Here is a 13976-nt window from a genome sequence, read left to right as displayed (position 1 = left end):
TCATGGTGCTTCTCCTATAGTTGGAATCACAGGTGAATGCTACAATGCTTAGCCATTGAGTTAGATGGAAGTCTTATGCCTTGACTGGCCAGGAACTCAGTCCCCTGATCACCACCACTCAAGTGCTAGGATTACAAGCTTGAGCCACCATGGCAGCTAAAGGGAGTGCCTTTAATGAGTACTTGTAATGGTTAAATTTGAAAGAAGACATCTGGTCTGCATTTCTTGTGGCACTGTATAACTAGTGAGGCACTGACTAGAAGCCACAAGCTAGTCATCGATGGAACTACCTTCTAGGAAATGTTTTGCTAGTCTAACAAAGACTTCTCCTGCTCCACAAAAAAAAAAAAATGCCAGTGGCCAATTCTTCTACCTCTACACTGTTTCTCAAAGTGTGAGTGCCACGGAACACCTGCATACTTATTATGGTGCCAGTAAGACAGGTACAGGGTGCTTATTACAAGTCAAGAGTCCTATGCTGCCAGGTGCCGGTGGATCACGCCTGTAATCTTAGCTACTCAGGAGGCTGAGATCTGAGGATCACGGTTCAAAGCCAGCCCGGGCAGGAAAGTCCATGAGACTCTTATCTCCAATAAACCATCAGAAAACCGGAAGTGGCACTGTGGCTCAAGTGGTATAGCGCTCGTCTTGAGCTGAAGAGTGCAGGGACAGCGCCCAGACCCAGAGTTCAAGCCCCACAACTGACATAAAAAGAAAAAAAAAAGAGTCCTATGCTGGGTGCCATGGTGCACATTTGTAATCCCAGCTAATTGGGAGACAGAGATTAGGAAGTAGCATGGTCAGAGGCCAGCCAGGGCAAAAAGTTACGGAGAGCCCATTTCAAGCAATAAAGCTGCTCATAGTGGGAAATAAAAAAATCTGTCATCTCAGCTCTTTGGCATTTATAGACAGAAGAACTGCGCAGCAAACTAGCCCTGAGCAAAATATACAAGAACCTATCTGAGAAATAGCTGAAGCAAAAAGAGCTGCATGCATGGTTCACATAGTAAAGCACCTGTCTACCAAGTACAAAGCCTTGAGTCCAAACCTCAGTACTGAAAAAACAAATTGATAAGAAAAATAAAAAGGAAATCGAGATTCGCCCCACCATATTTAGATATAAATCTCTGAGGAATCTGCACTTTCAACACTGGGTAGGTGTACTGTGGCGGGGGGGGAGAGTTGTGGGTTTGGGGGGGGTTTTTTTGGTGGTCATGGGGCTTGAACTCTGGGCCTGGGTGCTGTCCCTCAGCTCTTCAACTCAAAGCTAATGCTCTACCACTTGAGCAACAGCGCCATTTCCAATGTGTATGTGCTTTATAAGCAATCAAATGCAAATTATTCCTGAACCTCACAAAGCACACCCATGGACTGCCAGCCCTACCCAGGTGGTTGCCAACTGTGACTGACTGAGTAAACGCAGGATGCTGGTTGAGCACACTGCAATTGTTCACCCTGCAGTAGTGACTGTCTGTGGTGACCATCCTGTGAATGGCTCCATGACACCCATTTCACCTTGCAGCATTTCCCCTAGCCCACCAATGACAGAATGTGGAAACGACAGACTGACTCTTAACCATTCCCACCATCCAAATGGAAGCTGTTGAGGGAGAAGACCCGGGTCTCTGCCTCGATCCACCTCCTCCATACTGTTGAACATTGGGGTGGCTGGCACAGGGCTTTCCCCTAAAATGAAGAGTCACACCCTAAAGATAAATCATCTTCCCAAACTCAAGAGAGCTCTATGATTCTGGCCAGAGCCACAAACTTCTCCCCAAAAACAGACTTAAAACAGAGATGATGGCCGCCTCCCCATGCTCAGACATAGAGGAAGTAGTCAGCAAGCCATCTGCAAATTCAGCTGTTTTCAACAGTAACCAGAGGAGAAGCCAGGGCCCTATCTCACCCCCTTCCCCGGTAACCATGACTCCTCCATCCGGAACCCAGCTGCAGCTGAGATCTAACATGAGGCCTTGGGCAGTTCATTTAACCACACAGTGTCTTAATTTCCTCATCTGGAAAATGAAGATGCTACCTTCATCCTGGGCACAGCATCTCAAGGTTAATGCATGAGGCAGATATTGAAATGCAACTAAGTGAGAAAATCTTGGAGAGAGAGTCAGGCACCATTGGATACTTCTGTGTGAGGATGTTTGCAGACCTCAGCCCGGGGTCCTGGGGTCAGTCCTGCACACTCAAGTTGAGCAATAAACTAGTTACACTACTCCACCTGGAGTCTGTTATTGTTACTGCCAGGTGGAATTGATCAAGCAAACAAAGCTAAGGGTCGGAAGCCCTCATTTATCACAGGCTATTGATACAGATCTCATATTGACAAGCAATGGACTGTTTTGAGACTCCCATCAATAAATCAGTTTCATAATATAGTCCAATCCCAACACTTCACCCCCAAACCCATCCATCTAGACATCAGAAATCTATCTTGCCATTGCCTGCAGTCTGTCAAATGTCACCTCAGAGTACAGAAGCGACCCTGCCAAGTCTATAACCTCAACTAAATCCCAATGGAAACTTCCCAGATATAAATAACCACTATGAACGTACAGGGAAGCAAAATAGTGATGAAGTTTCACTGTTACTGTCCCCCTCCAAAAACACAAAAATCTAAAACCAGAAGGTTTAGCCAATTCAATTGTCTCATCACTGTGACGACTATTTTAATCTGCAGAGTGGTGTGGGGACACACGCAGGCTCCTCCGTGATCATTTTCACGGCAGCTACCTGCTGCCATCCCTCAGCTCAGCTTCCAAGCCTGGGTTCACTGGGGGCAGTGGCATCTGGTGACACTCTGGGTCTCAGACCATGAGGACAGAACTCTGTTTACACAGGGAACTTTCCTTCTACTGGTGAGTTGAAGAATGTGAGATTCAAACAAATGTCTCTTGCACAATGACCTTCACATAGGTTGTGCTCAATTAATATTTGTGGAGTGTGTGTGTGTGTGTGTGTGTGTGTATGTGTGTGAGAGAATGTGTGTGCATGCGTGTGCCACTACTAGAACTTGAACTCGGGGCCTGGCCACATTCTAGCTTTTCCACTCAACACTTTTTTTCCACTCAACAGCTTTTCCACTGACACTTTACTACTTGATCCACAACACCACTTCTGGTTTTTGGTTTTGTTTTGTTTTGTTTTAAGGGGGGGGATTAATTGGAGATAAGAGTCTCATGGACTTTCCTGCCAGGGTTGGCTTTAAACTGCAATCCTCAGATCTCAGCCTCCTGAGTAGCAAGGATTACAGGAGTAAGCCAGCTGAGACATTCTTTCTTAATATATTCATCTCACATTTGTTCATTTTACACAGTCACACAAATCAGAAATTTGATGGGGGATGGGGTAGGCAGTTAATTGTTTTGTTTTGTTTTATTGTGTTCCTGTCATGGGATTTGAACTCAGGGTCTGAGCACTGACCCTGATATTTTTTTGCTCAAGGTTAACTATCACTTGAGCACAGCTCAATTCACAGCTCTACTTCCAGCTTTTTGATGATTACTTGGAGATAAGAGTCTCATGGACTTTTTTACCCTGGCTGTTTTGAACTACAATCCTTAGCCCTCAGCTTCTTGAGTAGCTAGAATTAGAAGCATGAGCCACCAGAGCCTGGCTTCATATTTGTTAAAACATAATGCAAAGCAAGAAATACTGAACTATCATTACCACTCATTCACCAACTGGGAAGTAATTCAATGCATACAATGTACTCAAGAGAGCACTAAATGTTGGGACTAGCTAGGTCTATTTGAAATAAACACAATAATAATAGCAGGAGAGCACTAACTATTGAAAACAGTGATTTGGAGGAAAGTTCATACCAGGTAAGAGATTATGATGCCCTTCCTTAGATAAGACAGCAGACCTGGGCTTCATTGGGTGTGGAGACTGGGCAATTCTCGACACTAAAACTCAGCAGTCCGTGGTCAGAACACCACACAACTAGAGGTGAAGCAGCAGGCAACCATTCTGGTTGGTGTACTGGGTTGGAATTATCCCAGTACTCCCTGCCTGGGGTACACGGTAGCACACTGCTTTCCTGCGATTCATGGACCAACCCCTGTGCTCATTGGTTCAGAGAATGCCAACCCATTTTCATATTATCTGCAAGCTGGTTATTAGGAAGGCAAATCTGCTGCAAATATAAAATCCCGAAGAATGGATTGGTTTAGGATTATCTGGCTTTTAGATTTTTTTTTTCTGACCACATCCAAAGAAGAGACACCAGGATGAACACAGGAGCTGTTCTGGAAAGCTGGAGGTAAATTAAAATGCCATCCGGTGTATTCAACGCTTTTATTTTCCTACGGAATTGTATTACCCTTTGCTTTCTTGGGCCAAGGTCTTTATGAAATCTGTCCTCATGCACAAGAAAAAAGAGACAAGAAAGAGATAAAAGAGAAGAATAGAATAGAAAAGAGAAGGTTTGAGAGGGATGAAGGAAGACCTGGAGAAACTAAAAAGTGCCAAAGTAGTCCACGTCTAAGTCTAACCACTTAACAGAGAAACAAGGCTAAGGGCAGTTGTTACTACCCTCTGGCCAAAGGCAAGGATAGGAAGTGAACTCCAGGTTGGCTTCAAGGCCTCCCATCCCTGAGCTGTAACCTAAGGAAAACCTATTTCTCCCTCCTCTGAACCGAGAAGATTGATTGCTGTTCAACATGTGATTAGGAGGAAAGCACATACCGAACTCCCTTGGTAACCCCATCTATCCTTGCTACTGCCTTTCACTGCCCAGACTTTCCCAGGCAAAGTCACCTGAGGACCCAGGATCTTCATCATCGCTGATGTCATGTCTACCATTACTCATCTTACGTGAGGCACCTGACTGGGCTCCTATGTGTTACAAAGTTGTTTTGTTCAACCGTACGATTGCTCTAGCCACCGATACCTGCCCCACCGTGCTTTTCACTGTGCTCATTATCTTCTCCTAATATACCTACATAAATTATTATCATTCAAATGGATTTGCATAGTTAATTCTTAGTACAGAAGCCAAAGGTATTCAAATTTCAGCTTTACCACTATGAGCTGTATGATCTTGGGCAACTTAATTTCTTTGTGCTTCAGCTTCATGATCTGTTAAACAAATAATACTGAGTGATAGGGGGAAAGGGTGGGAGGGGAGACATAGAGCAAGATACAATGATACTTGCAAAAATATTTGTACCATCTAGAACTTGCTATATGCACAAATACTTTTGGAAACACTAAACTAGGCACACAAAACATCTATCATCCCTTACCTCAGAGGTTGCCTGGGCTATTATTCTTCTTGGAGACATCTATCAGTCCCCTTCTTCTGCCTCAACAAAAACTAAAGCCAACAAGTACCAACTCCAACAATTTTTGGAAGCCGGTACCCCCTCTTAAGGTCATAATGCATGAGTGCAATCGTCATAGCAGCTACTTGCAGAGCCTAGATTAGCTCGCAGGTACTGTGTTCAGTACTTTTGAAATCTCATCCAGTTCAGTCTTCATCCTGGCCCTGTGAGAAAGATTCAGGCTTGAAGCATGTAGGTAAAATTCCTAAGCTTGTACTACGTGTGAGAAGGTGAGTCAGCCTTCAAACCCAGGCAATTATCAGAATCTGTGACCATCCCACCAAGTCTTGAGCCCTCCCCTCTACCTGGGGTTCACCACAGGGTACAAGTAGATGCCAGACTCCTTCAGGTGTGCACCCCTCCCGCTGGGCCTGGTAACTCAACATGGAGGTAGAATAATTCAGTTGGTTTTTTTTTTCTTTTCTGTTCCCCTCCCCCACTATTCTCAGTAACTCTATTTTAAACATTTTGGAAATCAAGCCTTCTAAAAGGTCTCTGAATTGGAACAGAAAGGGCTATGGTATAACGGGCTGAAACGTAACATTTTTTTTTACTACTCTAGTCATCTTTATCAGTGCCAAACACTGTAATGTTCTTGGATGTAAACATGGCTGTAGGGGGATTTTTCTCCAAGTCGTGCAGGGCATCTATCTATTAAAAAACCTCCAGCTCCCAATGCCCTACCAGATGCAGCGAATCAGAACCTCTGGGTGAAGGGGGTTGGAGTCACTCCAGTTTAAGAACCAGTGCCTTGGGGGCATGCACAGGCTTTTGACCCTATTTAACATCCCAGAAAGAGCTTTTCTTTCTCGTGTCTGTTTTTCATAGGTTTTCAGACCTCTCCTGCTCTTCAATATGACAGCTCCCCCTTCTCACTGCAAACAAGCATAGCAAGATGAAGTTCTCCACAAATGCTACAGCTTCCAGAATACTTCTTTATCACTTTGGAACAACTTCTTGCAACTGATTTTTGGATTTATGCCCAATCCAAAGCATGTAATCTTAGAGCTACTCCATGGAACGTTGCAAAGGGGTCTGGGTGTCCAATCTCATCTCACTCTCTGTCCCACACCACCACCATTTAGGTGATCCAGAGCCCCGTCCCCATGTCCTAGCCTTCCACGGGGGACACATCAAAACCACTGAGGCAGCACAATCTTCTGGCTTGTCTTGTCATAGCTGGTGATAAAATTACCTTTTTAATAAACTTTCAAGATTATCAGAGAAAGAGGGGATTTTTTTCATGTATGTTTGTTAGTTTAGTCCAAAATCAGGTGTGTAGTTCTTTCTATTTGAAGAATCATCACCAAATTTAGAAATATCGCCTATTGTGTTTACAAAATCATTCCTAACAGTGAATATTCTGAGCATGGAAAGTGATGATCATGTCATTGTCCTAACAATGGGATTGCTACCTATTTTTTTTTTTACAAAGCTCTCAGAAAAACAATGATCAAGGGAATTTGCCTTTTCACAAAAATATCTCCTCTCTGGAGATATTTCTAACCTTTAAAATTGTAGGTATCTTACATTAGCCATATCTAAGTATGCTAGTATGTTACAGTCTAAAAAGTAAGATTGAGGCAGCAATTGTTAAGTCTGATAAAAGACGCACGCAAATTTCTCTTAGCAAATGTTCTTATGGGCATTTTTCTTGTAAATTTTGTAAGTCTGAGGTTCAGAATTTGGGAAGCAAATTCAACATGGTGTACATTTGATATAGAGGTGGTAATACTGTAAGGAAGAGGCAGTGTGATTTCTATGGGGGTCAAGAAGAAGGTTCAGAGTCATGAGTAGAGAGAACAAGCCCAAATATTAGCATGCTAAATACGAGTCAAGGGTATGACAATAATCCTTGGGCTACCTTTTCAACTTTTCTATAGGTTGATAATGGTTCAAAAGGAAATTTGAGGAAAAGTTCAAACTCAGATATAAATGAGTCAGTCAGACATGAATCTACATGCGAGTCATCCATCTACCACAAGCTAGCCCAGGGGAGAGAAAATTCAGGCAAAAGCTTTAAGGAAGCAATGGCAGGATGCTGAGACTGTTAGACCTTTTTTTTTAATCTGGTCCTGCGGCTTGAACTCAGGACCTGGGCACTATCCCTGAGACTCTCTGTGCTCAAGATTAGCACTCTACCACTTGAGCCACAACGCCACTTCCAACCTTCTCTGAGTAGTTTATTGAAGATGAGCCTTATGGACTTAACCACCCAGACTGGCTTTGAACCATGATCCTCAGATCTCAGCTTCCAAGTAGCAAGGATTATCTGTGTGGCAGACTTCTCCAATTGGACACTTCGAATACCTCCCTTGGCTAGTGCCCACCCCAGGACCCAACAAAAGCAAATACCCCTAACTGTTTCTGACTTCTAGAGAGAGCAGCAGTTTCCTCTGTGTCTTCACTTACCAGTCTTCACTCATGTATTGTCTACTCTATGCCATGTGACCACCTTGCACTAGGAACCTACTCTGTGCCAATACCGTGTTTTTCACTTTCCAAGCAAACAATCTTAAGCCCAAGTCTGTATATCTTTGGTCCAGGAGACACTGATGACAGGCTAGCTCCTGCTCAAACATCTTACGATCCACCAGACACTGCTAGAGCATAGTATTCTTGTCATCACTATCATTATCATCATGATCTTCAGCATAATTGTCTATCTTCCTGATTCAGTTGAACATTACAGGGCAGAGAACTAGTATTATTTATTTTTGTTTCTTTTCTTTTGTTTCTTTGACATTCTAAATAGCAGCACCTGCATATTTTATAAATACTTTTTTTTTTCTTGGTCATGGGGCTTGAACTCTGGGCCTGGGCGCTGTCCCTCAGCTCTTCAGCTCAAGGGAAGTGCTCTACCACTTGAGCCACAGTGCCACTTCTGGTTTTCTGAGTGCTTTATTGGAGATAAGAGTCTCATGGACTTTTCTGCCCAGGCTGGCTTTGAACCATGATCCTCAGATCTCAGCCTCCTCAGTAGCTAGGATTACAGGTGTGAGACACTGGCACCTGGCAGGTTTTGCTTTTTGATCCAACTCAAAAAAATTTGCTATGGTTCAGATGACTAGGAAGTCTCACCTAGCCAAAATTTATGGGATAGTTAACCCCACCCAGTACTTCCTAAGATTCTTCAATATACTACCTCAATTAAGCTTTGTACCTACACTCAGATGTATGTGCTGAGGTTGTACTGTTCGGGGTTAGCAAAGAGAAAAGATTGAGTACTTTCTCCACGGTCAAAGCAGAGATAAAGAGGCCACACCAGGCTTGACTCCAAGGAGACTCCACTAAGCTATCTCGCAATCTCTGCCAGACATGGACTCCCAGGTCCAAAGATCACACACCTTCCAGTTGCTTTTCAGCCATTGCTACAAGAAAAGAGTGAGTTAGTACCAGGCATCCTTTCACCAGAATGATCCCAACTCCCCTTGGTCTGGGAAGATAAGCCAGACTTTGGGGACTTCCTGCTTAATTTTTACCTTGTCTAAATACAAGCAACTAAAAATAGCCTGCAGAGGAAGTGTCTCGGAACCACAAGAGAAGCTGCAGAACACTGCAGAAGACGTGATGGGAAAGAATGATCCTGGGCTCCGAAAACACTGCGGATGCTTTTCAGCATCAGCAAGTTGCACGTTGTGATGAGAAAACAAAGTTTCCAATTATTGAAATTCCGTAGTGTATTTAATTATGCAATTATCTTATTGTATTAACAAGTGCTACAGCACAGCAGCAATTGCTGAGATTTTTTTTTTTTTTTTGCCATTTGGAAGTACAGAAATTTATTCTTTCTCCTCAGCTGATTACTTCTCAGGAGTCCATCCACTTTTCATGGATTATGGAAATGATCCTATTTTTGGACTGCTTCATTCAGAAATCCAAAGCAAGTCAGTCCCCCCCTTCTAATTCTTCACTGTCCCCCAGACCCCTAATTCTTGCTATTCTCAATTGTAAGTATGACCCCAGTACAGAATGCATATATATTCCAGAGGAAAAAAAATGTTTTTGTTTCCACGAATCACTTTTGGCTCTTTTTTCTTTTGAAATTCAAATATAAATGTAAAAGGTGGTTGTACAAATTACATATTTTCAACAATGTGAACTCAAATACATTCTCATTCATTTGTTTAATAAGGATTTATCCCAAAGGGTTCAGGTATCAGACTGCAAAGCTCAAAATACTCCATCAAAACCTCAAAAATAGGTTTTCTATGATACTATTAGGCATTTCTATTTGCCTCAGTTACTTTGGCAAATATGAAATGTAATCATGCAAAATTAAACATTCCATACATTTTCTATTTATTCTCTAACACTCTCCCTCCACTCCCAAAACAGGCTAACACACTTGCAAGCTTAAGGGGACAAAAAAAGTGAATCAAACTTCTTATTTCTGAAAGCATTATGAGTAATAGATCCTTACATTTAAGACTTTCCATCTCAGCATCACTAAAGCTCTTTGCACATAAAATGGAATTAATCCATAGTCCAGTATATCCCCACCCAATGGGAGGGCTCCGTGCTGATGAAAAAGCCATACCTGTATTTTCACAGCCTGAATATGGCCCAGGCTTTTGGAAATGACATTTCATTTACTCGTACCTCACTGAGATGTACAGTCACATACAGGTAAACCTGGCTCCTCCTTCCAATAAGTCACGGTAATGAACATAGGCACCAGAGTCTAGATGCCTAGTATGTGAGTCTTAGCTCTGCAACCTTTTGGCCACAAGACACTGGGCTTCCATTTGCTTTGGTGTGCACTGGTAAAGCTGGGATCATAACAGTTCCTATCCCACAAGACAAATGGGATAAATGAGAAGAATGTGGAAATCATTTTGAATACAACCTTAATGACAGTCTGAGTTAGTATTATGTCTTGCTCAGCTATGACAATTGATGACTTCCAAAGCCACTCAACACCACCGCCTCATTAGAGTTTCACCAATAGAATAAACAGGTGCTAATATTCCCCTCCCACAGATGAAAGGAAAGGAGATTCTGACAGATCTAGCAACCATTAGATTTTGAGCCTTACCCAGAGCCTAGACTAGTGTGTTTTCACTATTTCTCTGTCCTCTCAGAACAAGAGGACTGGGTGGTCCAGGCCGATCTTTGCTTGTTTTATGAAGGGAAGGAAGGGGGTCTTTTCCAGACATCTCCAAGGAGGCATATGGAAAAGTAATCTGCTGCCAGGATTCATCATGCATAACCAAAAAGACCCAGATCGGCAGGAGACACGACAACAAGACTGTAGTAATCATGATTTCTGCTAACTATGAAATGAAAGTTAATTTCATGCCTTGCATCCACAGACAAAAAGGTTCAGAGCTGTTTAAATTCTCTTCAGCCCAATGACAGTTCGTAAACAGGAGGCTTCGTGTTCTAATGCTTGAAATCACCCTTCGTATCTCAATATATTATTTATGCACTCAGCTTAAAATAAACAGCAACTCCAAAGTAGGCGAGTGGTCTCATTTAGTATGAACTCCCCCCCACCCACTCTGACAGTTACTTTAAAACATCAGTAAACAACCTTAATTCACTTCTCACGAATTAGTAGGCTACTGCTGTGTCTACAGGAGGCAAGCAGATTGTGTTATTAACCAAACCAACTTTTTCCCTGTCAATCATCTGTACCTCCCACAGGGAGGTGAGCGGTGCGGTCTTGGTACTCAAACCAATCCATGGTGCGTGTGATTCCAGATGCCTTCTTCGTGCTCTTCCACCATTGATAGCTTTCTTGCCTAAGATGCCGAAGGGGGCCTGGAGATGGTAGCTCCTCAATGCTGCTTGTGAAGGAAGATACAGATAAAGGAGGACCTTCCCAAATGGGGTAGCCTGGGAATCATGGCAATGAGTTCTCATGGACAGAACTGAACCTGACATAGAGCCAACAGATATTTGAAAGTCTGGAGGAGTAAGACTTGTTTGGGGGGGTGGGGTTGTTTTGTTTTGGTTTTTGGTTTTTGGTTTCTTGGGGTATTATTTTTTTTTTTGCCAGTCCTGGGGCTTGAACTCTGGGCCTGGGCTCTGTCCCTGAGCTTCTTTTGCTCAAAGCAAGAGCTCTACCACTTGAGCCACAGCACAACTTTCAGCTTTTCTGAGTAGTTTATTGGAGATGAGAGTCTTCAAACCATGACCCTCATATCTCAGCCTCCCAAAGAGCTAATATTACAGGTGTGAGCCACCGGTGTCCAGCTAAAACTTGATTTTTCAGTCATTAGTAATAAAGTTAACATGCAAAGGTGGAGATACCTAGACAGTGGATTTTGTGCCAATTTGAGGATGATTTTGGATGGTTTCTGTGCCTACAGGTAGTCAAGTACCAGGATGGAGACCCCAAAGTTTTCTGAAAGACAGATCCTCTAGTTCCATGAGTCCCAAGGCTACTCACTGAAATGGGCTCCATTGTTTTTTAAACTTCTCCATGTTAGAAGTATTTACAAAAAGAAAATATAGAATGTTTTCTTAAAAAATATAGTTGTATATTAAATACCATGGATTAAGCCCTGAGCACAGGACCAGTTATTCCATGATTATACATGGAATCCCCAAACATGGTCTGACTTAAGAAAACAAAAGATGCACTGTCAGTGACTGTGCCATCTTGCAGTACAGTTCACCACCCTTCACATTCATTGGATAGGAGGTGACTCCCAGACACTTGGACTGTGATCTGCTTTAAGCACAAATCCACACTCACTCACCATTCCGTTGGCATCCTCTCCTCGCCCCAAGGCTGGAAACACAACACTTAGCAAACTGTCTAATGGACTTTCGCTGTTAACAAAGCATCACTCATCCTCAGTGAAACATTCAGTCTCTCCCTAGAAACAGCCTTCATCTGAGACAAATACTGACTTTTCAAAACACAAGTTAAATGCAATCGAGAAAGAAAAAGAGGGACAGAAACAGACAGAGACAGACAGAGGAAGAGAAAAAAACACCTCGTTTTTAAAGCTAGGATTACATCAACATTTTGACACAATATGCAGAAATATAGAAATTCTTCCAACTTATCTAGTAAACATTTAATGAATTTACTATGTTTTTTCTTTTTGCAGTGAAAGGCAGCTTTTCCATCTCCAACATACTGACAAAACATTATCAAGTTCAGAAATATGAAATTCCTCAAAGGAAGTCAGTTTATCAATATCTGGGTGTGAAATTTGGTGTTACTGAATTCCTGATACAGCAAGAGCAGACATCTGGTATTTGCACTTTGGAGTAACAGAATAACATGATAATAATGTGGTATACTTACAAAGTACCCTTCATCCATGGGGCTCCAATTTTACCAATATTAGTTCACTGATTTTCGCAAAAAACCTGAAAGGCAGAGGGTAAGTTTGTGTTACCCCCACTTTGCAGATGGGGATATTGAAGTGAAATACATTATTGGTCCATTATGGTGAGGAACTAAGAAATGAGGGCAGGACAAGAATTACAACTTTGATGTTTCCCAGAACCATGCATCTTAAATACCCATCCTTCCCTTTCAGGGGACAAAAAGTTCCCATGAAAATGTTACTGCAATCTCAACACTTCAAACACATTTCCCTCAGAGTCAAACAGTACGAAATGAAGCCCCACCTTCTGATGAACCCAGATACCAGTATTCCTTTAAAAATTACACTGGGAAAAAAAAATTACACTGGGAAAATGCAAGCACCCAACCAAACATTTGGCCTGAAAATAATGTTACTACTCTTCCATTCGTTATACACTCAGGCTCATATTTGAGCATATGGACTTGTCTTTCAAAAATATTCTAAGGAAGTTAGAATGCTTCAGACATAATCTCAATAACAACATTTTTAGAAAGGTGTATTTTTAACAACTCTTTCTAGGACATTCCATCCTCTCTACCACTCTTAGGCCATTTATTCATACTTTGAAAAATAAAATTGTTGGCATTTATTGAGTTCTTGCTACACATAAGTTTGTCACTACATGTAGTTTCTTGGAAGACACATGAAGGTGGATGAAACAGGTCCTGACACCAGAAACTTAAAACCCCATGGTTTGGTGATTTCAGTACCAGAATAACCGCTGTGGTCAGAAACCCTTCAGGAGAACCTGTCAGTGTCTGGATGCTCCTGGTGGCAAGGATTGCACCTCCAGGGAATATTCTCGAAAAAGATGAGTTTGGATTTTATTTATGAGCCATACTAAGTGGATTCTAAAAATGCTAAAAGATGGATCTCATGAAAACATTGTGCTCAGAGTCACCCCAATGTCTACGAATTCAGAGTCAGGGTCTTCCAGTCTTTTCTCCTTAATCACCGCTGCAACATGGACCGCTTTTCTCTTCCTCAAATGCCCATGAATATTCCCATTTCCATACTTTCACCCTTCCAGTCATGCCCTTTGTTTGGAACCACCATGGCTTGTCTCCCCCTTTCATGATGTTTCTACCCCCATACCCTCATTGAGTGCTCCCCCAACACTACTGATACCCACCACTACTGATACCCTGTTCTTCCTCTTTCTAAGATTCACCGTAACCTAATACTAGAATGTCAGTCTCTTACTTTTCTCTGCCTCTCCCCCACTATTCAGTCAAACAGGAACTCCTTTTTCTTCAGAGCTAAATTCTAGGATCAAGGTGCACCCTATTTTTTGACTGAGTCAGCA

General features: G+C 42.4%; 1 protein-coding gene across 1 annotated transcript in view; it reads right to left on the bottom strand.

Annotated features, from left to right (window-relative positions):
* Ppargc1a (PPARG coactivator 1 alpha) overlaps nt 1–13976 on the bottom strand; it is a 649949-nt gene that overhangs the window by 454430 nt on the left and 181543 nt on the right. Inside the window, exon 2 of the mRNA XM_070012853.1 lies at nt 12604–12668. Within this exon, the coding sequence (XP_069868954.1) occupies nt 12604–12621 (18 nt within the window). The 5' untranslated portion in view covers nt 12622–12668. The remainder of the gene's footprint in view (nt 1–12603; nt 12669–13976) is intronic.

The sequence above is a fragment of the Dipodomys merriami genome, unplaced genomic scaffold, assembly GCF_024711535.1.
Source record: "Dipodomys merriami isolate MVZ:Mamm:240054 unplaced genomic scaffold, mDipMer1.0.p SCAF_9, whole genome shotgun sequence".
In the NCBI taxonomy this organism is placed as follows: Eukaryota; Metazoa; Chordata; class Mammalia; order Rodentia; family Heteromyidae; genus Dipodomys; species Dipodomys merriami.
Note: the sequence above shows the minus strand (reverse complement) of the source record. Positions and strands in the feature narration are given on the sequence as shown.